General features: G+C 36.4%; 4 protein-coding genes across 5 annotated transcripts in view; 2 read left to right on the top strand and 2 right to left on the bottom strand.

Annotated features, from left to right (window-relative positions):
• The window catches only part of LOC134746202 (protein flightless-1), a 37,470-nt gene extending 37,029 nt beyond the window's left edge, over nt 1-441 (bottom strand). Inside the window, exons 1-2 of the mRNA XM_063680527.1 lie at nt 300-441; nt 76-186 (exon numbers count right to left, since the gene is read on the bottom strand). Of these exons, the coding sequence (XP_063536597.1) occupies nt 76-186; nt 300-362 (174 nt within the window). The 5' untranslated portion in view covers nt 363-441. The remainder of the gene's footprint in view (nt 1-75; nt 187-299) is intronic.
• The window catches only part of LOC134746200 (essential MCU regulator, mitochondrial), a 158,494-nt gene that overhangs the window by 37,524 nt on the left and 95,971 nt on the right, over nt 1-24,999 (top strand). The window lies entirely within an intron of this gene.
• LOC134746175 (mitochondrial import receptor subunit TOM22 homolog) lies at nt 1,598-4,598 on the bottom strand. The gene is made up of 5 exons (XM_063680491.1): nt 4,329-4,598; nt 4,196-4,243; nt 3,903-4,000; nt 2,798-2,939; nt 1,598-2,093 (listed from the first exon to the last, which is right to left on the bottom strand). The coding sequence occupies exons 1-5, from the start codon at nt 4,443-4,445 to the stop codon at nt 2,028-2,030; spliced, it is 471 nt and encodes a 156-aa protein (XP_063536561.1). The 5' UTR covers nt 4,446-4,598; the 3' UTR covers nt 1,598-2,027.
• The window catches only part of LOC134746188 (inositol hexakisphosphate kinase 1), a 356,169-nt gene continuing 336,721 nt past the window's right edge, over nt 5,552-24,999 (top strand). For both annotated transcript variants that reach the window (XM_063680512.1, XM_063680513.1), the window contains exon 1: nt 5,552-5,847. The gene's annotated coding sequence lies outside the window, so the exon portion shown is untranslated. The remainder of the gene's footprint in view (nt 5,848-24,999) is intronic.

Raw genomic sequence — 24,999 nt, 5'->3', positions numbered from 1 at the left:
ATTCCAGTTTAATAAGTTGGTAAAATTGCTTATAAAGCTGAACTATATTTATCACTTTATTCAATGATTCATTACCAATTTCATAAGTTTTCCTAATTCCTCTGGCACTTCAGTCAAATTTGTTTTGTCTAGCCTCAACCACTGAAGCCCTGTCATATATCGAATAGCATCTGGGAATTTTTCATCCTGAAATAAAGAAGTTAATTAGGACAACAACAAAAATAGTAGGACATAGGTTAGAGATATGATATCATCTTTTTTGTGGCCGAAGGTATTTGAATCGTTCAAGAGATACTTACACTGAAATCATTACATGTGAAGTCTACTCCACGTACAAATGGCAATAAGCCTGTATTAGCCATGGTTATTGTAATTTAAATCATGAAAAGACAAATTGAACTCCTTTCGTCCAATTCGAAAAAATAATGACTGACTGACATTAGTGACGACTAGTGACAGTTAACTTGAATGAGTGAGTGACTGAATGAATGTTTCTTTGAAACCATTCACTCTACCACAGACCTTGGTTTATAAGGTGATGGAAGGTAGAGATACCTTGGTCGATGATTGAAACGGTAAAAATTAAACAGTAACGGTGATAAATTTGTGTAAAGTAATAATTATATCGTATGCTTTACATTTTTAGAAGAAGTTTATGATGAAATGCAATAAAACATTTTTTTAATTACCATACAAAAACCGATAATATCACCGACCATCTCTAGTATCGTTTTTTTTTGCGAGTTCATGGAGGCTTAGAAATTGGAATCAAAACTTATTCAGACAAAATCGATTGTTTAGAACATAGACATAGTATATACAAGTAGTTGACGCGCCACCGAGCGACCGGGGGTAAGAAAAGAATATTCATATAAAATTTGGGCAGAAAAGAATTTTTTCTCTTTCACTCTTATAAATTTCGATATTTCGCCATCGCCTCCTACCTATAGGGCCCTCCACACTCATGCGCGAATCACGGCGCGAAGCCGTGAGTGTGGAGGGCCCACGAGGGTTTGAAATTAGTTTATATAGCTCCAGCAAAGAGTAGTATAATATATAGGAGCTCCAGTTTATAAAACAAACGAAATAGAGCAAAAACAAGTTTTGTATGAAAAACTTAGATTAGATTAGATTTATTTTAAATTCGCTCTATTTTTTTATTAACTATGGTATCTGAAGCTACATAAACTAATTACAGACAGATATACCCTATCCTATTGTGCATCTATATACAAACGCATTAGTGCCTTTGTGTAGGTTTCTACACTCATTATTTGGTCAGGTAAAGGTACAAATTAAGTGAAGAAAAAAACCCGGCCAAGTGCGAGTCGGACTCGCGCACGAAGGGTTCCGTACCATTACTAAAAAAACGGCAAAAAAATCACGTTTGTTGTATGGCAGCATATTTATTTTATTCTGTTTTTAGTATTTGGTGTTATAGTGGCAACAGAAATACATCTGTCAAAATTTCAACTATCTAGCTATCACGGTTCATATATACAAACCTGGTGACAGACGAACGGACCGACTGACAGCGGAGTCTTAGTAATAGGTTCCGTTTTTACCCTTTGGGTACGGAACCCTAATAAAGAGTATATTTCCTTTAACAATATTTTATTTCTATAAGTATTGTTAACAAAACATTATCTACAAATGACTGAAAAAAATCATATCACTACATCGATGTACCTAAATATATTAGATTTTATAGGAAATAGGGTATTCCATTAAACCAAAAACCTCAGTGTAGAACATTACTAGAGTGCAATATCTGCATTTTGATTCACTTTATATGGGTAAATGCATTAGTTTCGAATTGCGACAATGACTGAAATGTTGAAAAATAAATACAATGTTTATATACTTTAAGTCAAATCAAAAGAAAATATTGTAATTTACATAAAGGATTCCTATTTACTCTATTTATAACTAACAACCTAACATTAAACCATTAAGGGTGACATTTCGACATAATGGATAGAACAATATAATATGACTGAATATTGTTTAGCTTGATTACGTATAGTTTATCGCGGCATCGGTGGCATATTTGGCATAGGCCCTGATAAGGCAGTATTGGTTCCCAGTAACACCTGTAAAACAAATAAAACAGATTAAGTAATAAAAGAGATTACATTTTTAAAGAAAGAAACAACTAAAATTATACTTATATCTGTGCTCCTCATATAAATAAATGCCCTTACCGGGATTCAAACCCAGGTCCATCAGCTTCGCAGGCAGGGTCACTACCCACTAGGCCAGACCAGTCGTCAAAACCCAATGACAAGAGATGGCAAACAGTTTTGTATAAGGTATTGTATTGATAAGTGGCAACATAGTGACAACTAGGGAATGTTCCTATGACTGAATTTGTGTCAAGAACCAGGATTCCTGGTTCCAGGGCTGATTGTGTAATAAAAACCAGTACTGGGAGCACACCCTACCCTAGTGAAACAACACACAATGGTAACAGGACTGATGAAGGTTGGTAAACTGGATCTAACTTGTATGGAACCATCCAGATACAACATATCTCATCTGGAAAATTCCATACAAGAGGATATCAAATGTTTGTATGAAGTTTCCAGTTACAGTAGAACCCATTTAATATGTTAACATTTGATATGTTTTTCTGCTATGCTATTTTACACTGTTCCCTGCAACTTGATTTTATAAATTTTGAAATTTTTACACTGCCGGTTAAGATGTGCTTTTGACGTGGTCCCTTTAAAACCTTCTTAAGCAGGATTTACTGTAAATCTAGGTCTTAATCTAGAGATATTTATGCAAGACTCACTTGTTTCTGTTGAGACTTTTGCATCTCCTCTACTTGAGCTCTCTCCACTTCGAAAATGACAGGTGCAAACAGTATTACAGATGAGCTGGCAACAATCCACACCAGTGAGCGGGACAAACCATAGAATGCTTTAGCTCCGGACCTGGGCAAAAAAGATGTTCAATAATTTAATATTTGCTTTAACAAATTATGAAATGGGTTGGGAGGATTAGTGATATTAATGAAACTTATAATTCATAACATTAAAAATTGGTAATAAAGTCTTATATTACTATTCTTTTCTTTATAATAAACTAGCTTTTGCTCGCGACTTTGTCTGCGTGGAATTAGTAATTAGAATATTGTGTTTTATTTCCTACTTTAGAAATTATTTATTCCCAATACAAACTTTCACCCCCCTTTTTATTTCAGGGATAAAAACGATTCTATATCTCTACCCACATTTCAAACTATCTCCATACCAAATATCATCTAAATCGGTTCAGCGGTTATTGATTCCCCATTCAAATTTCCACCCCCATAAAGGATGATTGCTGGGATAAAAACTACCCTATGTCCTGCCTCGGAAATCAAACTATCTGGAAACAAAATTTCAACTAAATTGGTTCAGCGGTTTAAGCGTGAAGAGGTAACAGATAGACACATTTTCGCATTTATAATATTAGAATGGATTAAGACCAAGCCATAGATTTTATTAAGAATATAATTTGCCACTAAGCGGCACATTATGCCACAATATATTTATGATGATATACTTAATATAGGAAACCTGAATGCATACATTTAGGTTAAATTCAATGAGAGTGCAGGTAATTTATAGTTTTTGTTCCTCAACTCCCATTATATCTCTATGGCAAACTTGTTTCTATGACAAAGAAAAACTAATGTGTTATTCAGAAGTAAAACTTCTTTGATGCAATAAATAAGGTTTAAAACTGGATAGTTAACAATTAAGAAAACACTGAGCTAAGCCGGGGACGGACAGACAGACAGACAGACAATGGTAAAACTATATATTCCTGGTTGATTACAGAACCCTAAAGTTATTCATATTATAAATTGGGTAGTTGAAATTGAATAATGTTTAATATTATGAATGACTTACAATGTCTTGGTAGTTAAGGTGTATGTTCCATTTCGGACACATTGTGGAAACATTTCAGTCAGTCCCCATAGTCTTTCAGATAGGGTCTCATCTGGTTCCTAGAAGAAAAAAAAAACAATTGGACCTTATTTAAATTACACAATGACTTTGATCAATCAACATAACCTTATGAAAAAATGTTATCAAGATAACCTAAATATTGGAAACATGACAATATGATGAAATACCAATTATAAGGATTTTTTTTCAGTAATATAAATATGTTGAGATAGACCAAATAAATATATACTCACATCATCATATTCCTTTAATGGCCCTCCTAACTCTGGCGAAGATCCTAACTGCAAAGAGAAAGTAAACGAACATTAAAGAGTTGGCACACGCTAATTGCCCAATTAGAAATTACGTTTTTTCATCACCACATACCACGGGCAGGCTGAAATTATCTTCAGGCTTACGCTCAGGGGTATCATCTTTACTCGCTGTCAAAGACTCCATACCGCTATCACTCTGCTCCAGTTCATCGGTCAATTCCATAAGCATGTTATGGATTTATCTCAGAATGAGATAATCGATTGAAATGATCCAGTGGAAGCTGTACGCGGACTTAGGACGGGAATTATATATATTTTACTATTTTTCCTAGACAAAACCCTCGTGTTGCTACTCTACTTTTGGGTTCGTTTCACAGACAAGATAGATTATTGAGTGATTGTGTATTGATGAATGAATGAATTTTAATGTATAACCGCCACAGATAAAGAAAATATTTGAACCTAGAGCGCAATTTTTTGAAATAATTGGTTAGTCTCTTCCACTTTCTAGTTCCTCAAAATGCTGATAAGAGAAGTTGAAGAGTTGAAGTGAAAGAGATTAGTTCTTTCCAATTGTATACTTATAAGACGGAGTGACAATCTACCGTAAAATTACAATACTTCTCAAGGATTCATCAACTCAACTATCTTTCAATATAGAAAATATTTATTTGGAGTAAAAACACATTACAATATATAATATATCAATAGGCGCCAATGAGTAGTATAATATATGTACACATAGAACACTGAATCATGATTTCGTACTATTGAATAAATGGCCAAAATATAAGATTTTTTTCATCTAGTAGGCTTAGTAGATATTTTTTAATTTAATTTAATGCCATAATGTACAAGTTATCTGTAACAGGAAGCTTAACACTTACCGCCGCTATTTGTGTTGTATTTTGCGATTTTTGCGTTAAACATAACGTGGGAGAGCTACAGGCACAAGGATGCTCGATAGACATATTTTGAAATTTAATGGGTCATTATAATACTTTCTAAAATAGCAGGATTCAATTAAATTTCACTAATACGTAGACAGATTCTTATTTCAAATGTGTTTGACAACTTTGACAAAAATATTTATAAAATAGGTTTTAGGGGCATACACACAAGCTGAATTTATCAGAAAATTCAGAAATTCAGAGCGGGAACCGAACTGGTCTGTGGCAAAGAATATAATACTCACTGGCCTTATTCTGTGCCCATGTGTAGAAGCCTTAAGGCATTTGATGCATAGTCTGTTGAAGCCTTTGCTTGCTTAATTAAAAATTTACTCATTTTATCTATATTGTCTATCATTGTCTATGAATGATAGAGTATAAAAGGCCCTTGTCTAAAAAGGATCAAAAATTTGTACTTATTTCCTGAGGTTTAACTTAATTAAAATCCTATACTTTATATGAAATCGATTTACAATTCTCTACAATTCGTTTATGAAGTAATTTATAGCGAAACATCATCCGTGTGTTGAAATACAAGTCATCTGAAAGAAAAATCCACCGTGAAGTTCTCCGTGTCACTTGTTATTCATATCATTGGTGTTATTGGTGTATGATAAAATTTTGAATGTTAAAAACTTTCTCAGCTGTTTGGAGTTTACCTTGAAGACTACGTCATATAAGGTAAGCTTTTTATTTTTTGGTTTGCTCTTGAAGTTAAACGTAGGCGCAAAAGAACATTTATTATGAGGGTTGCTAAGCGAAAGAGGTATGTCAGGATCGTAGCAAGTGGAAATCCGTGGTCTCTGCCTACCCCTCCGGGAAATAGGCGTGATTATATGTATGTATGTATGTATGTTGCTACTTTCATCGAGGGTTTGTTCTTTGGAGGACTAAAAAGTGAAAATTTACCACTAATGTACTACAAACAACACGTTATTACAATATAATATTAATTAAATTAGTTTTTAACATTTTAGTGAAAACTATCACTACTGTGTACTTTTAAAACTAAAGTGCCTTAGTTTTGGTAAAAAGCTTATACCTAATCGGCATTTAGGTATTATTACTAAAGTAATACTTCCATTCCACTGAAAGACAAGACTTAATTGATTGATAGAATGGCGTTCAAAGGTAAAGGTTACAGTATAAATACCAATAAGACTGAAGAATTGTAGAACAATCTAGTCCTAAACTGAGCAAAGATTGTTATATTGGTTCTAGTTCTAAGTGGATTTGGAAATAATGCAATATAAATATCATATTTAATTTATTCATACAGATTTGTAAAACTTGTAACACTAACAACTGATGAATTGCTTTTACTAAATTCAGGAAAGTTATTATTGTAGGTAAGATGGAAAACCAGGTTCCTCCATAGGCTTCTGTTCCTCGCCAACTGCATGGCCTTGTGCAGTTTTAATTGCATTAGTGCAGTAATTTAAGCACACCATCTAGCAGGGGGAGGGCTTGAGGTGTCATGCCTTAAATCTTGCCCGTTATTAAGACTCTCCAGGCTACCCGGGGAGTGACATGAGAGGTGTCCAAAGTATACATATAAGTATCTGGTATATTGTTGTAATTGTTAAGTAAGTATCATTATAAAAATAAAAGTTGTAACAAAGCAAAAAGTATACCATGGACCTTAGAAGTATATGGCAAAATGCCCTTATATGTGTCAATCAAAAGTTGTCGCTTGCCTTATGGACGCTCTGACAGGTTATTCGTATAAAGATACAATCTAATTTCATCCTTATGGTAAGTGACAATGTGGTACCTTTTGATTGAAAACGACACATATAGCTAGCAGCTGACTCTAAAGGACTTGTTTCTGGTTTGTTACCGGGAGTTACCTAAACATTTGTACTGCTTTTTTTCCTTAATATGAATGATAAGTGACATGATCACACTATGAAGCAAACCACAAAATAAATTTTATATAACACAAACTTGGTAAACTAGTAATAGCATAAAAGCATGTTTTATGTAGATCATATTTTCCCAAATCGAGTCCGACTTGCACTTGTTCGGTTTTCATTACAAACTGACTACGAATGTATTAAGGTACCTTTCAGATCCTCAGATATCAATTTTCATCATGATTAGACCAAATTTTCCATCAGACGTACCGTTTTCAAGCTACAAGCAAAAAACTGAAAAAGAGCAAAAATGTATGCACAAGCCAACCCGGATTAAGTACAAGCATTTAGGACTAGATGAAGTTATAACAACGATTTCAGACTTGCTGGGAATTAATTCCTCAAAACGCTTTTTTCGGATATAATTTGATTGGCCTGTAAATCCCTAGAATGCGTCGCAGGCATTTGTTTATGATTTACATTCTAGGGATTTACTGGCCACGAACCATCTCAAACGTCAGACTATGGCAGATGACTGAGCAGAAACCCATAGGACGTGAAATCCTTGAAAGGAAGTGGCGTTGGATCGGACACATACTCCGTAGGCCAGACAGCCATCTGGCCAAGCAATTCTCCATTCTCCGCTGGAATTCGGCTGGCAGTAGACGGTCGGGGAGGCCGTGTACATGGAGGCGATCAGTTGAAAAAGAGGCTGGCTCAACTGGACTCGACTGGAAAGAGCTGGAAGTAGCCGCTCAAGATCGTGACAAATGGAGGATTCTTCTGCGAGCCCTATGTCCCTAATGAGGGATAACAGGAATACATCATCATCATCATCAATTTGATTGGCTTAATTTAGCGAATAAACTAAAATAAATTGCGATCGGTACAAATCGAACGTGCCCTGACATCAAACCGATATTACCAGACCATCACGGAATAATGGCTAAATTAATGAAAAAATACGTTTATTCAGCTATTATTCTGTGATGGTGGGCGCAAAAAATTTTTTTTACACCTAAGTGGCCTAAAAAAGTTTGAGAACTTATGATGTAGATGATCAGTTAAATGATTTAAAATACTTATCTCAACTAGCTCGACAATTTGTTAAAGCTAAGAATATGAGTAACCAAAATAACTCATCCCGTTGCCACTGTGAGGTTTAATTATAATCATCTGCAATGCCAAACATACTGGCTAGATTTCTTTGGAACAAACACAATTGTTATTTTATTATTCACTGGCTGTGTCTGTTGCTTCACATAATAGATTTGATCTGTGATGAATGCCCACCTTTTCTGGAGTGGTTTTTTATAAAAACTCGTAAGGACTACCCAGGACTTAAGCTGTCTACATGCCCACTTTTTTCTTTATGATTGATCAGTAGTTTATTCGTGAAAAGGCAACCGATGTATTTTTAATACTAAAAGGTTGACTGTTTGTAGAATGGATCACTCCAGTACTTATATCTTCGCAATAATATCTTGCAAAATTAAGCGCGCAAAAAATGTTTAGAGTACACGATCTTATGTGCAAAGCCATGAAAATATTATTCATACACTCTTTGTTGCATAAGATATTATAATAGCCAGACACCTGTTCTCTGTTACAAAACTTATATTCTCTTAGAATCATAAAATTCTAATCTCATGATTAGGCGGAAAAACGCTAGGATATAACCAACGGAGACGCCTTGTCTGTAATTTGCTGTACAAAAGTCTGCCAATTTTTCGTCAAATGTATACGTAACATCAAAATAGCCATGTCAGATAAACGTCAGTCCATACATTGTGTATGACCATTGGTCGACTATTTTCGACAGAGGAGAACGCTTGTTAATGGCTACTCCGTTTGGTTATTATCCTCCTAGGAAAAACGTGATCATATGCTGTACTTATATGTATAAGTATTAATTATTGCGAAAGAGCTACGAGGGTGGGTTGATAAACTAAAGTCAAACCTGTCATTTCTACAACAGATTAGCGGTGTAGTGGAATGGAAAAGATATTCAAGAAAACATTTTCTTTTTGCTATTTTTAACCACCCTTCCCTAATACTCATATTCATACTCATACTCATTTATTAATAATATTGTTACATATTACACGTCAAAAATTTAATTTAATTACATGAGATAGATTACATTATTTTAATTACATTTAATTACATGAGATAGATTACATTATTTTAATTACATTTCATTACATGAGATAGATTACATTATTTTAATTACATTTAATTACATGAAATAGATTACATTATTTTAAAGTTTTGGGTTGTGTAGGTACAAATATGTCAATTAATTTTACAATTGTGAGCCTTATCATATTAATTAGTATTGTTACATTAAAATTATTTTTTGGATGTTAATTAAATTATAAATCGTAGAAGTCGTTCAGACTGTAAAAGGCATGGGAGAGCAGCCATTTCTTTAATTCACGCGCAAATGAGTTGGGCGATTCTATCGTGGTGATGACTTTTGGCAATTTGTTAAAAACTTTGGGGCCCATCACCTGCATGGTCTTGGAGGACTTAGTCAATCGGTAACATGCGGGAAGCAGGCGTTCTTTGCTTCCTAACCGGGTACGGGTGAGTTTGCTTGTATTAAATGTGTGTCTGTGTGTATGTACGTGTTTGGCGATGTTAAATATGTATTGTGATGGTAGTGTGAGAATGTTGTTATTTATAAAAAGTTGTTTTGCTGGTGATCCTGGACGAGACATAGATGTTATTCTGACCGCTCGTTTTTGTAATACGAAGACACGATGCCATTCTGCCGCTGTTCCCCACAGTTCCAGGCCGTAGCACATAATTGAGTGGAACAGGGAAAAATAGCTGGTGCACAGTTCCTTTTGAGGTAACACATGAGCTAGCCTTCCAAGAGCGTAACACGCGCCTGCCAACTTGCCGCATGTAACATCTATATGCTTGTCCCATTTGAGGGCAGAGTCCAGAGTGACACCGAGAAATTTCGTTTTATGTACTTGTTCGATGTTTGTGTCATCAATACAATACCGGCCCGGAGTACCGAGACGCGTAGTGTCGCCATAAGCTTTACCTTAAGTGCACCTCTAGTACAATAGCAACCTGAAACACCAAATGGTCCTACACTCATCAGAGCGTATCGAAATTTGGATACTAAGTGACCGGTTCGATTTGGATACTGACTGACCCATTTTTGTTACCCTTGAGTCTATAGTTAAAAATCTCGAAGCAACGATTTAAGATTAATGGAATTTGCATAGGTACTATATTATTTATCCAACTTGTCTAAAAACAAAGCTATTGTATAGGTCGATAACACACGATAATGTTTTGATAATTCATAAATAACCTACATAACAATAATGTTATTGTTTTAAAGAATTTTAGGTACTCGCACTTTGGTCATGAGCTTTGTAAATAAATAGATATTCAGTAATCTGCTGACTTGAACGGCAAAATTATTAAACAAACAAATTTATATCTTTAAAGCTCAAGTTCCAAGTAAGGTAGGTTAATTTCCGCTACCCAAAGGTTCTCTGGAAAAGATCGCTTTTTAGCGATAAGACCACCTGTTGTTTACCTCTGCTTGTGTTTCTGTTTGCTTTCTTTTGTTGAGGTCTGCAATAAAGAGTATTTGTATTGTGTTGTAAAGTAGGTAAAAGACAGACGTCTGCCCGTTTCAAAAAAGCTCATAACTTTCATTTCATTTGTTTTAAAAGTTACAAGTTTTGTCAGATGGTCCCCAGTGTGTAGATCAAAAATGACCTCCCGCAACGCACAAGAAAATTTCCTTTCCTGGCTCCTATTTCACCACGGCTACAATTGTCGGTGACATACGTCGAGCGACAATTGTCAAGCGACAGGTGACTATTACAATTTTATAATTAACCGATAATCCTACATATGTCATGTTTTGTGACAATTGTCGCACCTGTCACCGATGTAAAATTGGGGCCTGGTGGAAGAAATAATTAACTCGTAGTGGACGTAGACTGTAGAGACGAGTCACACAATCGTAGAAATATTATTGGCACACAGACATACAATGCACCTTGATGTTTAGTAGTCTCCTACATGTACATATACATATTTACATAGTTGGTTTAATCCCTTTAATTACATATATCCAACCTTTACTGTTAACGACTTAACGACACTTAATCTAATTCTGATGATCACGATCAACGTAATTAAAGTCGTTAATTGCTTCACACGCTCAAACCTGTTAACGTTAAGCCCTGGCGGCCCTGCAAGAGCTGGGGGGCTCGTCGAAAATCGAAGTTTCGTTTACTTCCTTCTCTGTCACTTGCGAACTCAAGCGATAGAGAGGGAGAGTCGAAACTTAGATTTCGATGTTCGCGGTTATAGATTAATTTATTGGAGGCACATTGGAGGCGATCACACCAAATCAAAACCATCTCTTGTTTGACTATTAGTTTTTGTACAGAAAGGTTGCTTAACAGGCATTTAGTAGATTCAGTATAGCTTGCCTGTGAGGGGTACAAAATTAGTTTAAATATTTTTCCCTCTTGGGTACGGAACCTTAATAAACGCTGGAAAACAAATTTAAGGTATGGTATGATGGAATATATTCGGCGAAAACTCACTGAAGCCCATATATTGTAATATCATTGTATTTTTATTATAAAGGGGCCCACTGACTATCAGTCTGCCGGACGATGTCGTCCTGTCAGTTGTTCGGAACTGTCAAATTTTTGTTCTAACTGACAGGCCGATATCGTCCGGCGGACTGATACTCAGTGGGCCCCTTAAGTAAATTACAATAATTACAGATTATTAAAATAAAACAGGCCAAGTGCGAGGCGGACTCGCGCTCCCAAGGGTTCCGTACATTACACAATTTAAACAATGTATTTTTTATGTGAAACGTTTGTGAAATGTCTTTAAAAAACCCGTAGGGGTCGGATCAAAAACTAAGTAATTAAGTCCGACTCACGCTTAACTGCACGTTTCTAATAGGTTTTTCTGTGAGTAAAGAACTATTTTGTGTATTTTTTTCAAAATTTTAGACCCAGTAGTTTCGGAGATAAATGGTAATTTTTTGCCTATTTTCTTGAATAATTTCTAAACTGTTTATCCCAAAATTATAAAAAAAATATATTTAAGAGTCTCACAATGACCTCTTTTATTTGATATGTAACACAGTATAGTTTGAAAAACTTTATTTTTAAATTTTCTCATTATTAGGGTTCCGTACCCAAAGGGTAAAAACGGGACCCTATTACTAAGACTCCGCTGTCCGTCTGTCCGTCCGTCTGTCCATCTGTCTGTCTGTCACCAGGCTGTATCTCATGAACCGTGATAGCTAGACAGTTGAAATTTTCACAGATGATGTATTTCTGTTGCCGCTATAACTACTAAAAAGTACGGAACCCTCGGTGCTCGAGTCCAACTCGCACTTGGCCGGTATTTTACGTTACACGTCCGTCATTGGGTTACAAACTTACATATGTATACCAAATTTCAACTTAATTGGTCCAGTAGTTTCGGCGAAAATAGGCTGTGACAGACGATGGCTGACGCCAATGTGTCAAGATTGTTACAATCATCTACTAAATATTGCCTGCATTTTAGTATTGTCAACTATGAACGTCACGCGTCAATTAGTAATAAAATGTCATTGGTCTAACCACGTCTAACTCTAGCTGTGCGTCCCTGTTATAGCAGGTTGCTCCTGCCTATAAACAAGACCATGGGTACTAGGTTTTTGATTTCATCACTCGTTCCCTACGCAAAGTTTAGACTTGTGAAGTAGGTCTCCAGTTCAAACACAAGGTTGCATCCTAACATTAGCACCTTATTTACCGCTCACTATTGCAAAAGTATACAGACGAGTATAGTAAGTATAAGTGCAGTGTGGGGTGTGGGCTTACGTAAATTGCACTTATTCAAGAACTCAAGATACTAGTAGATTAATAATGCCTTTTCGATAACTATATTTCTATGAATTCCGTCTAAGGTAGCTCTATACTGGCTTTGACTGAACCAAGTGTGCAAGATTGTACCTACCCGTTTATTTTCCACACTTTCATTGCAAAGTCCGTGCAGAGTTAGCTTGGACTTTGGACCAACTTTATCAACAAAAAACATTTTCTTGTAATACATTTCATGATGACGTACCATTCCATATACTGGTAAACAGATAAGTAAAAACTTGATAGACACTTGTTAGCTTTTTCTTCGTATTGCGTTGTCATGCGATCTAGGTCTCTTTAAAGCAAGAGTGAATGTTATCATATACTGATACCTCGAGCTTCATAGTAGGTCCTCGCTTTCCATCAGGTAAATTAATTAATATACCCTTGTGAGAATAAGGTCAATTGCATACAATGCCTACTGTTACGTTTGTAATAAATAATAATCCTTTAACCCTTATAAATGCATAGTGATGGATGCAGCCTACACAACAAAAAACATAATTTTTTGCATAATTGGATAAATATGATTTGGTCCTGTATAATTATGTTGATCGTAAATTAATACACTTTCAGATGTTTTATTCAAATTTGCGCAGTATTTTAGTTTTAAAGAATTACATTTGTTTTAAGACGAAATGGCGGAAAATTTGGATAAGTTAGTGAATTTTAGTATGTGTTTTAGGCGTTTTTTTTTCGGGGCTAGCAATTATTTTATATTTAAAATCTTAATCCTAGGTATATAACAAATAGTGTACCTTTCTGATACTAGTAAGATTTTTCATATATCTCTTACTGAAAATTATATATTTACATAAATAACATTACATTATTTATGTTATTATTTACATTTATACATTCTAACACTGATTTAGCAGTGAAAATCGATGTTTTAATTTTTTTTCCCCCAATCAGTAAACAATTATGTAACACATGTATTAAATTCCGGCAAAAATAAAAAATCATGCATTTAAGGGTTAAGAATGTCCATTCCATTCAAACCTAACGTCAGGTCAGTACTTATGATCTCCATCGCATAAACAGCACTTGTAAGAATGCCTAGGCATTTCATTAAATTATCTACGTGCCTTACGCAACATCCGCGTGCTGAATAACGTTTGTTGGCTTTGTTTACGCTCCTTTGTCACTGACAGAAAGGTTAAGGGTTCCTTTGTTACTAATGTCAACTAACCCTGTCGCTGCACTCGTTCATTTTATTCGTTTGAGATGCTGGCCTGTTTTCGAAAAGTCCATTACTTTAATTGTGCATTTTAGTGCCACTAACGAGGATGCGCTTTATAAGTATTAAATAATCACAGTACTCTGATTTTCAAAGATTGGTCAAACCAAAATAAGACTGAGAAACACGACCCACCCCCATGAAACGCCGCCAGAATCGTCATTGTTGTATACAAGGTGGCTAAAAGTAAAAATAAGTGCATTCTCGTTGCCAGGGAGGTTTTGGGATTATAAAAAAAAAAAAAAAACAGATAGCTGAGATCCATAAATTGTTAGTTACAAGACACTTATAAAACTACATTAGTAAACTACCTATTACATAAAAACATATAAATACTTATTTCCTAGGTCGTACGACATGAAGGTCGGTATATCGGCGGAGGATATCCGAGTCCCACCTTTCGGCAATCATTCTCAGGATGCTATTTGAGCTCCCCCTCATCCGCAGCACCACAGATGCCGTCTTCTTCCTTATTATGGCATAAAAGTCCTCTACGCTAGCATCGGCAAACATCCCTGAGGCGCTGCAAAATCGAGGAAGCCCAAACATCATCCTGAAAATGTTATTATATTGGATACGCAGGGTATTGTAGGTCTTCAGCCTGAAACTGGCCCACAGGCCACACGTATAAAAACTTTAACGATAAGCTCGAAATAGAGTGAGCTTCACTTGGGCACTGCAGCGTGCGAATCTGTGTGCCAGCATCCCGCCTCGGACCGACAACGCCCTGCGCTCCCGCTCGATATCGAGATCGTCTTTCAGGTCCTCGGTCACAATATGCCCAAGGTATTTGAATTGAGTGACACGATTCAAAGGAACTCCGTTTAACATTATTTTGGGCGTGTAGGCTGGACACTTTATTTTATCCCTGAAAATCATGAACTCGCTTTTGGCAGCGTTGTATTTCAAACCGTGCTGCCGCGCATACATCTCGCATGCATTGATAAGCTTTTTTAGCCCTGATACTGATGGGCTCAACAGCACCATGTCGTCCGCATAACTGATATTATTTACACAAACGTTATCAATTCTACAGCCGGCATGTGTGCTGCCGAGCCCCTCAATCAATTCATTTATGTACATACTAAACAATCTAGGCGAGGTTAGCCCCCCTTGCCTCACCCCACACTTTAGCACATACGGATCCGAATATTCTTTAGCCCATTTTACCACGTTTATCTGCTTGCTATACCAGTGCGACATAATTCCTGTCACCGCCGGATTTATGCCTGTCTCCTTCAATTTTGACCACAGTATATCATATGACACAGTATCGAAAGCCTTAGAAATATCCAAGAAACAGGCATAAACAGGCGTATTTCTCTTTACATAATAGCTTACTGTATGTTTTAAGGCTAATATTGCACTTTCCGTAGACAGTCCTTCACGGAAACCGAATTGCGCATCATTTAATTTAACATGATGGTTTAAACAAGTGTCCTGAAACCTATCAAGTACCTTGGCGGTGACTGTAGCCAAAGAAATCGGCCTATAGTTACTTTTATCCGCGAGATCTCCTGTAGAATTTTTAACAAGGAGAATGACCACAGTTTTCATCAAATCAGGAGGTAAATATGTGTGTCTCAAGCATAGCGTGAACAGCATAGATAATAACCTCGCAATGTGCGAACCCGCGTGTTGAAGGTGCTCAATGCTGAGCCCATCGTGCCCCGGAGTAAGTCTCCGGGGCACGATGGGCTCTTTTCATATTAGCTATAGCTAGTCTGACGTCTTCAGCGGAGACTGCAATTGAAGCATCTTTCACGTTGGACTCAGCACTGAACCCCTCCCGCACGGGTTGATAAGGGGGCTCCACTTTAAAATAATTTCCGAACATGTTGGCAACATCTTTGGCTTCACTAATGCCATCCACACTAGCCGACTTGGTTTACAATTTAATTTTTTGGTACTTTTCCAAAATTTACTAAACTGTTTAGTTGCATGTTGTGTTGCTAATATGTCAAACTTAATCTGCTCTTGATTGTTTTGACAGAACTTAAGCCTAGATTTAAAAATTTTACGACTAGAGCACATCCTTTCATAAATAGGACCACTCTCGGGTTTCCCATAAAATACATATGTCAAAAAATCTTCCCTAGCTTGCTTGTGACTGTTTGATACATGTTTATTCCAGCCCAAAATGCTTTTATGTTTATTTTTCCCCTTCGACTTATGTACACTACTCTCTACAGATGCCCTACTTAGCGCTCCTATTATGTTACAGTATAGTTGATTAATAATACTTCTGTGTGAAATATCCTGACACATATTATACGCACAGTAGCGAAGTTCCTGCGGAAAATCAACTACCTTTAAATAGTCATTGCATAGCTTTGAGTATTTAGCAATCTGTTCGGGGCTTCTTACTCCCCATAACACTTTATTACAAACTTCATTCTTCTGTATGTCTTTTGACCTAATTACGTTAATATTACATTCGATTTTTAATGGATAGTGTTCCGACCAGTATACATCATACAGAACCTCGATATTATTTAACGTGTAAAATGCAGAAGTACTTACCAAGCAGTGATCTAACCACCTTTGGGATCCGTGCGCATCACACACAAACGTATGGGTTCCCGACGATGTACCTAGTCGAATCACATCCGCACATAACCACCGTCTTTCATTACAAAATTCGAACATTTCTTCATAAAATTGAGCCGATGGGTGCGCATTGTAATCGCCTAACATATATACATTTTCAACACTGTTGTCCTCGATTATAGCATTCATTTCGCCCAAACATTGCGTAAAAATTGGCAAATTATCCGGTACATCCGTCGGCATATATACACATAGCACTATGAACTCCTTTTGACCCTTAGTTACGACTTTTATTCCAGCGATACGCTCACTACTGCACTTTATAACGGTAACACTATGAAACGCACTATTTCGCCAGAGAATCGCCACGCCGCTGTGAGGCCTCCCGCGAAGAACGTCACCTGATAAATCCACCGCCGATTTGCCTCATTCAAGTCATTGTCGATCTGTCCTAGGAAAGCCAGATCGTGGGATTATACTGACCAACTTTTACTATGGAACCAACCATGAAATCGCAAAAAAAATTTACCCTCCCATAGAAAATGGACCAGCCAAAATGTATGAAACAGCCAAATTTTTTTCGCGATTTCGAGGTTGGTCCCATAGTAAAAGTTGCTCAGTATAATCCCAAAACCTCCCTGGCAAGGGGAATGCACATATTTTTTAGCCACCGTGTATAGCGCTAACTTATGTAAGTTATGTATCTAATGTATCTACGTATGGAAACTGTCACTATACTTCTAACACAAAATTGGTAGTTGTCCTGAATATTTACTAGTCTCTGGTTAAACGTGGTAAATTCAAAAGTCGGCACTTTTGAATTTTGCTTATCGGAAAAAAGTGACAGCATGCAATTTAACAGCAGTATGACGCGCTCCATAATCGTGCAAGTCTCAACAACCCAGCAGCAGCAGCTTGATTTTCCGGAGCAACTTAATTTACTTAGATCGATGTAACTGTCATCTCCCCTACAGGGCCTTAAATAACGCGCTTTAAAGGTCCACTGGGACAAATCCGGCTTGGCATATCGCGGCAGTGGGAGGGTTAACGTTTAAATAAGATTTCATTGCTTCCTGCTTGTCAATTGAAGGTCTACGATTCGAAGTGCAGTAATATTCTCATTGAGACGTGTCCACTCCTGCTATCAGTGGTGCAAGAGGTTGCTTAACATACCTTTCAATAGCTCAATATCGAACTGGTTTTGTTTGACGGCGCGGGGAATTACACAAAAGTGTGAGCGATAAGGGGATTTTATTGTTTTCACGAGCTCTCTTGTGACTTCTATGAGTTCTATGTTAAAATATCTAAGACCTATTCCAAAACAACGGTGACAGCCGTCTAACAGTCGCTTAAGCGTAAGAACTTGTTTTGTGTACTACATTCTTGCAAATGAATAAATGTTTTAATGATTTCAATCTATTCACAACTTTCGATTTGATACGAATTTTCGAATCCTGGATAGTACCTGTTACTCGTTTTCAGGAAACCGGTGGACAAAGGTCTCTCTCAAAGAGGTTTACGACGACCTTTCTACTTGTCGCCCTTATCCAAAGGTTCTTCGCGATTATGATCGTCGGTCCGCCTTCCTAAGGCCCTTCTTAGTGTCTCATACCATCTACTACCGCTTATACCACTTAACTGTAGATGTTTCTGGGGCAACTTCTTTTCTACAAAATTTATAAGTGAATCTCACAGCACTGCAAAACTCTCCGAGAAGAACTCGCGTTTGTCCATTGCCTAACTTTGAGAACCCAAACTAGAAACTAGGACGAACACCAACGGAAAAGTCGTGCTTAAGTAGTTCAAATCAAATTAACTTCCCGGATGCTCTTCATAGATTTACAGTTAGTGTCCGCCTTGTATTTTGCATAAAATTTACATTAGACATGTTTACTACTTTTCAATAGATTTTATTACTACGGAACGGAATGTGAGCGTGTCATATAGTCGGTTAAGTCGCTTTATCATTTAATGAGAACTTCCTCTTGCAATCGTTGGGTAACATACTGTGGTTTATGTAAAGTTACAGTAAATGAATACCTATTTAGAAAGTTCTAGGAGAGTCTTTTATGCTGACAAGTGCACATTGAACTGTTCAGTCTTTTGTACTACAAGTGTTTAGAGCGATTTGCAAGTTCCCAATCTGAATAGATATTTAATTCTGTTCTTTCATCTTCACCTTGTGTCTGTCCTTCAATTTTCGATTCGGTATGCAATTTTGTCAGTTCATGCTATCATGCTAAGAATCTTAATTTAGTCGCATTGAGAGAACGTGTTCTATTCTTCGCTAGAAAATGTACAAGGCTTCCATCTTGGAACCACTTGCAGAGCTCTCATGTTCGCGAATCTGTAAGCGGCTTAAAAATCCGAGGCGCCGTAAATGCTCAGCATACCTACTGTAGTGTCACTTGAACTTGACTTCTCATCACGTCTGTATCTGTACTGTAACTATGTAAATTATATTATCAGTCGCCGTCGACGTGATCGCTGCACCAGTGCTTAGCTGTTGAGACTCGATTTGCTTTATCTTATCCACTTTTTACCGGTGTCTATTGCCCTGACAAATTTGAGGTCAACGACTATCAAAACAAATGAACCATATTATTGTTGTAGATAAGACTGAGAACATAAACTCTCGTATGTTTAAAGTCCATAGTATAATTTGAGCTTTAAATCCTGCTTACACTTATACTGTTTATCCTGAAGCCATATGCTTGACTAGTTTTGTGGACGTCAGTGGAGATTACAGTCTCTACAAGAAATATTTTATAACTATTAAGGTACTTCACAAATTTATCGTTTGTCGGCAAAAAAGTCATATAGGCGCCTTTTTAATAATTCTTTCAAAGATTGCAATCTTAATGTGCGTGCCAAAAAGATCACAAACAGTTTGTTCTGGCAAATATTTGTGAGATAAAACAGTAATCCTGGTGATGAAAACAAATTATTTGTAAGCGCACGTAGTAACTATTTATTAATCTGTGGCACAACTGCATATATCGTACTGCCAACTTTATTAAGTTTTGTTTATATTTATTCTCTTGTATAAAGATATAAGGAAGGATCGAAAATAGATAGTTATTCTATTATTTATAAACAATATATCATCAACTGGCATGCAACATTACAGTCAAAGACTTGACAAGTGTAAGGTAAATGCAATTTCCTTCAACTCTCGTAAGGCGCAGCGCCAAGAAATGCATTCCTGCGACTAGTGTATGACTGAGATGAGATATTAGTGAATCATTTCTCTTTGATATTGCCCAGTTGAGCAATCTAGGTAAGCCGATTCTCCAGAGATTCCAGTATTTTCTTGAGTAGTCAGATGAATAAAATTTGAAGGAATTCCATTTTAAATTCGTTGAAGGTTAACTTTTTGTCGTTACAGTCGATATGAGTCAACGTGTTGTCTTAATCTTTCGAAACGCTTTCCTTTGATTTTTGCTTACTTGTCCACATTTTGGCGAGTAATCAAAAAATGTATCCATGAATCTTCAAGATGGATTTCGGATGCATAGATTTATGCAAGACATAATTACTGAGCAATTAAGCGTGCAATTAAAAAGCACGCCATGGCCTGATCTCGTGCTTTCCTCCCACTAATCATGCTGACATGACATGCGCCGTCTTTGCTGAGTTATTAGATTTTTTAGGGTTCCGTACCCAAAGGGTAAAAACGGGACCCTATTACTGAGACTCCGCTGTCCGTCTGTCACCAGGCTGTGTCTTATGAACCGTGATAGCTAGACAATTGAAATTTTCACAGATGATGTATTTTTGTTGCCGCTATAACAACAAATACTAAAAACAGAATCATCATCTTCCTCGCGTTGTCACGGCATTGTTTTGCCACGGCTCATGGGAGCCTGGGGTCCGCTTGGCAACTAATCCCAAAAATTTCTGCCTACCATCTGACCTTCCAACCCAGAGGGGACACTAGGCCTTGTTGGGATTAGTCCGGTTTCCTCACGATGTTTTCCTTCACCGAAAAGCGACTGGTAAATATCAAATGTTATTTCGTACATAAGTTCCGAAAAACTAATTGGTACGAGCGGTTTGAACCCGCGACCTTCGGATTGCAAGTCGCACGCTCTTACCGCTTGGCCACCAGCGCTTATAATACTAAAAACAGAATAAAATAAATATTTAGATGGGGCTCCCATACAACAAACGTGATTTTTTTTGCCATTTTTTGCGTAATGGTACGGAACCCTTCGTGCGCGAGTCCGACTTGTTTTAATGTTTGAAGGTTGTTGATAGGGTTCATTGCTTGCTTAGAGGGTTCATTGCTTGCAGGTACATATAAGCGTATGACGATATGTAAAGTTTAAACGCCTGTTAGACTTAGACCATGTCCGATCATATTCAAAACATTTTTTATTACATTGATGTCCGAAAGATTGTACTTTTAAAATCCCGAGCCGTGTGATCCACGATTAGGTATTAGTCGTTCGTTTGGTTACGGTCTAATTTGTCTCTTTTGTTCTCGAAAGTTAAGAAGAACCGAAGCATAAATACGCAAAATTTTTGTTAAAGGCTTGGCCAAACATAAGGCGTAAGAAACGCGTAGTTTTTCTACTGGTTGCTTAGTTCCCTTTTACCGGCTGAACGTTTACTAAACTTGTGCTTGGCATGCAACTGATTTACACTGCCAAGTATTTGATATTCCAATTCCAGATCCATCATCTCTGAATTATTCATACGCTATCGACCAGATTAGTTGGCGTCTGATCTGATTGAACGATCTCGAAATATCGGATGAGTTTATTTATCAACCAATTCCCGGATGAAATTGGCATCCTATTGGCCACTATTGGGCTATTATCATCCTGTTGCTTTTGTGTGCTTCTGTAAATACAGTATACGTAGACAGGCAAATGACATTGATGACAGATAATGTCTAAAATAAGGTTTGACCTTGGATTCAGACGATTATCTCATGAAGTTTATTGCCAGTTTTGATTTGATATGGGTATTTCAAGAAGCAGTAAAATTATGAAGCTTATTATTATGTCTCCGGAAATTCTAAATTAGATTTTTGAATTATTCCTACACGTATGTACAATAAGTAGGTACGAAAGTAATGTCAGTATGATCCTTGTCACTGTTGAACAGCTATATTGTATTACAGGAATTTGGTATTAAAATAATAAGAAGTTTGTTTCTTGGAGAAAGACATAGTTTAGGGGATGAAATAGGGTGGCAATCTGGCAATTTGAACGGGACATTTGCAAAAAAAAAATACTGAGCGTTTATTATATCTAATAAATATATTTAATATCTTCAAATATTTCCAGTCTTAAAACATTATAATATATCCTTCTAAGCCTACATAAGGGGTAGGCTTTTGTCCAAAATTTTATGTGTACTACTTTTATTACCTAAACCTAAATAAGACAAGGTTTCAAATACAAAAACAAAACCTTCGGGGACTTAGGAGGTTAAGTATATTATAATATTTTATACCTAATATTTTCGTCGCGTTGTAATCAGTAATCAACCAATGGAAACAAAATGAATGTATGTGATTGTCATTTGTTTTTGAATGAATTCTTATCTAAATTCGTTACTCATTCTAATCGTCGTTATCGTAACGGATTTTGTGATTTTGTTTATCACATCGATCAATCGGTTTTTAAGTAGGGCATATTTGTTTATAATTTCTTCATTAACGTTGATAGTTTTATTAAATATTTATACATTATTTGAAAATAATTTGCAACGAAGTATCACAAATTTACACTTTATATATATACCTATGTTCATTGTTGTGACCTTTAAGGCACACCTGCAATCAAAAACTAATTAAGGTAGTCGTCTTCATTAGGTTTAAGAACCTGACTACTCATAACATAAGCAAAACTCACGCGAGTGTAGGTTATTTTATAAACACACGTGGGCAATTTAACACTCGTGTCATGTGCCTTCTACAGATGTAAATATCTCTCTATATTTTCTGCTCACGTGTCTGTAGTCATATTAGACTGACGCCTAGATTGGTCGCAATTAGCTCCATGCATGAATTTATTTTTATTTTTGGATTCATAATTTATATCGTTGGAACACCGGAAATGATAAAAATACTTTTGTAAACCTTAAAATTATTTTATTAAAAAATATTTAAAATGTTGAAAAATTTTGAGCGGTTGAAACGCTCATAATTTTTGGCGCGAATTCGACAGAGCGTGATGACGTCACACGTTGGGCGGCCCAACTGACGTTTGCTACTAATGACACTAATCTGTCGAACGCGTGACGTCACGTGGCGTTTCGAGCGTTTCGCTCACTAGCTTTTCGCGGGCAAATTTTTGTACTTTTTATTTATAATTTTAAGTAATTAAATGGTAATTTAAAAACGGAAATGCATTTGTAACATGATATAACGGTAACAAACATCCGAATAAAACATATTTCGTTCAAATATAAACTTCATGCATGAGGCTAATTGTTATCGGATCTTGTGGTTTCAACTAGTAAACATTGACTCTTGAAGCTTTATTACACAAATCGATCGACTAGGTATCTACTGTAAACCAGAAATTTTATAAAAAAATAAGTACATATTTTGATTTATCTCTACGACTTAAAAATACATTCCACCTTTTTGTACTGAAAATAAAGGTACTTACTTACAGAGTGTAAAATAGGCATGTGCTTCCAATTTGTCTTGACCCCACAAAATAAAAGGAAAGTTTAGTAATTTAAACCAATGAGGTTAATATGCCTCAAGAGTTAAAATGCTACTTAGCCCACTTTTTCTAGCGGCAAAAGAAACTTAAGCTGTATAGCTGAAACAACCATCGAAACGAGTATAATATGAAATAAAACTATGAAAACGGATTATATATAATCCGATTATTATCGAGTAAAATATGAATTTATTTACTTTTTGACTGAGGATATAGTTCTAAAGGCACGATATACCTATTGATTGTCATAATAGTGTTTCCACAATGGCTCGAATCACATTGATATTCACGCGGCCGGCGACAGGCAGGCTGCCATTGCGATCAATGTCGTGTCCAATCGTCTACCTTACACAAAAACATAATCAAATTAATCGCAAATCGCTGCCACGAAATGATTAAAGTAGAAAAGATAATGAGTTTTTTTCCACTTGGATTCTGAATCACACGATCCGAGTTGTCGAAACCTTGGCTCCTCGAACTTGGAAGATGATCTCAGAATGGATCTTAAGACTTCTTAAGTTTTCCTTATGAACTTATAAATTTACAGTAAGCAAAAAAGTCATTTATTACTCAGAACAGAAGTAACTGTAACTACTCTAACTAGATGAGTGAATCGATTAAGTGAGCATTAGTGAGTAAGTTAGCTGGGCATGAGCAGTCATCATTTCTAAGGCCACAATCTTTTTCTCTGAAAATAAAAATCATAATCCCTCCAAAAACATTTTCATGTAAAATGTTGCCAAGACGAAACCATAAGGATATGTAGAGCCAATAAGCTTAGAACTCTACAAGCCCTTACTTCACAAACTTTACACCTTAGTCAAAATATATGTCGCTTGGCCGTTTCGTTACTACAAGAACTATTGTACCCACTTATAACAAAAAACCGGCCAAGTGCGAGTCGGACTCGCGCACGAAGGGTTCCGTACCATTACGGAAAAAACAGCAAAAAAATCACGTTTGTTGTATGGGAGCCCCATTTAAATATTTATATTATTCTGTTTTTAGTATTTGTTGTTATAGCGGCAACAGAAATACATCATCTGTGAAAATTTCAACTGTCTAGCTATCACGGTTCATGAGATACAGCCTTGTGACAGACAGACAGACGGACAGCGGAGTCTTAGTAATAGGGTCCCGTTTTTACACTTTATTTATTTATTTATTATTATAACAACATATTTACACAGCATTACAGTTTGCACCAAAGCGCTGGCAGATTTATACATGCAAATAGCAAAACAGTACATAATTATTGAAATACAATTTAGTCATGCAAATAATATAAATTAAAAATACCTATGTCAAGTGATTTTGCAACTACATATACAATTTCATGTCAAACAATACACAATAGACAACAAGGTAAATTAGAAAGCTATCATTCATCCATCATCTCACAGTATTTCAGACATTCACGACACACATTTAGCCATCTGCTAGCAAACACATCACTGTCAGGAGCTGATGTCTGGAACGCGTTAATCGTCCTGAGCGCTCGAAGAACTGGAGAGTTTCTACAGGAAACTGTACGCGCAAGAGGAACAGCCAGAAGACTAGGACATCGCGGCCTGAGC

The sequence above is a fragment of the Cydia strobilella genome, chromosome 12, assembly GCF_947568885.1.
Source record: "Cydia strobilella chromosome 12, ilCydStro3.1, whole genome shotgun sequence".
Lineage (NCBI taxonomy): Eukaryota > Metazoa > Arthropoda > Insecta > Lepidoptera > Tortricidae > Cydia > Cydia strobilella.
The sequence above is the reverse complement of the archived record's forward strand: the minus strand, read 5'-3'. Positions and strand labels throughout refer to the sequence as shown.

What these genes read in the sequence shown, in the direction of transcription:
- LOC134746175 (XM_063680491.1), bottom strand. Translation starts at nt 4,445, where the DNA reads ATGCTTATGGAATTGACCGATGAACTGGAGCAGAGTGATAGCGGTATG. An exon ending in ATAATTTCAGCCTGCCCGTG is followed by an intron (nt 4,244 to 4,328) that starts GTATGTGGTGAT and finishes TTCTCTTTGCAG; the next exon opens with TTAGGATCTTCGCCAGAGTT. An exon ending in AAAAGTCTCAACAGAAACAA is followed by an intron (nt 2,094 to 2,797) that starts GTGAGTCTTGCA and finishes TTTGTTTTACAG; the next exon opens with GTGTTACTGGGAACCAATAC.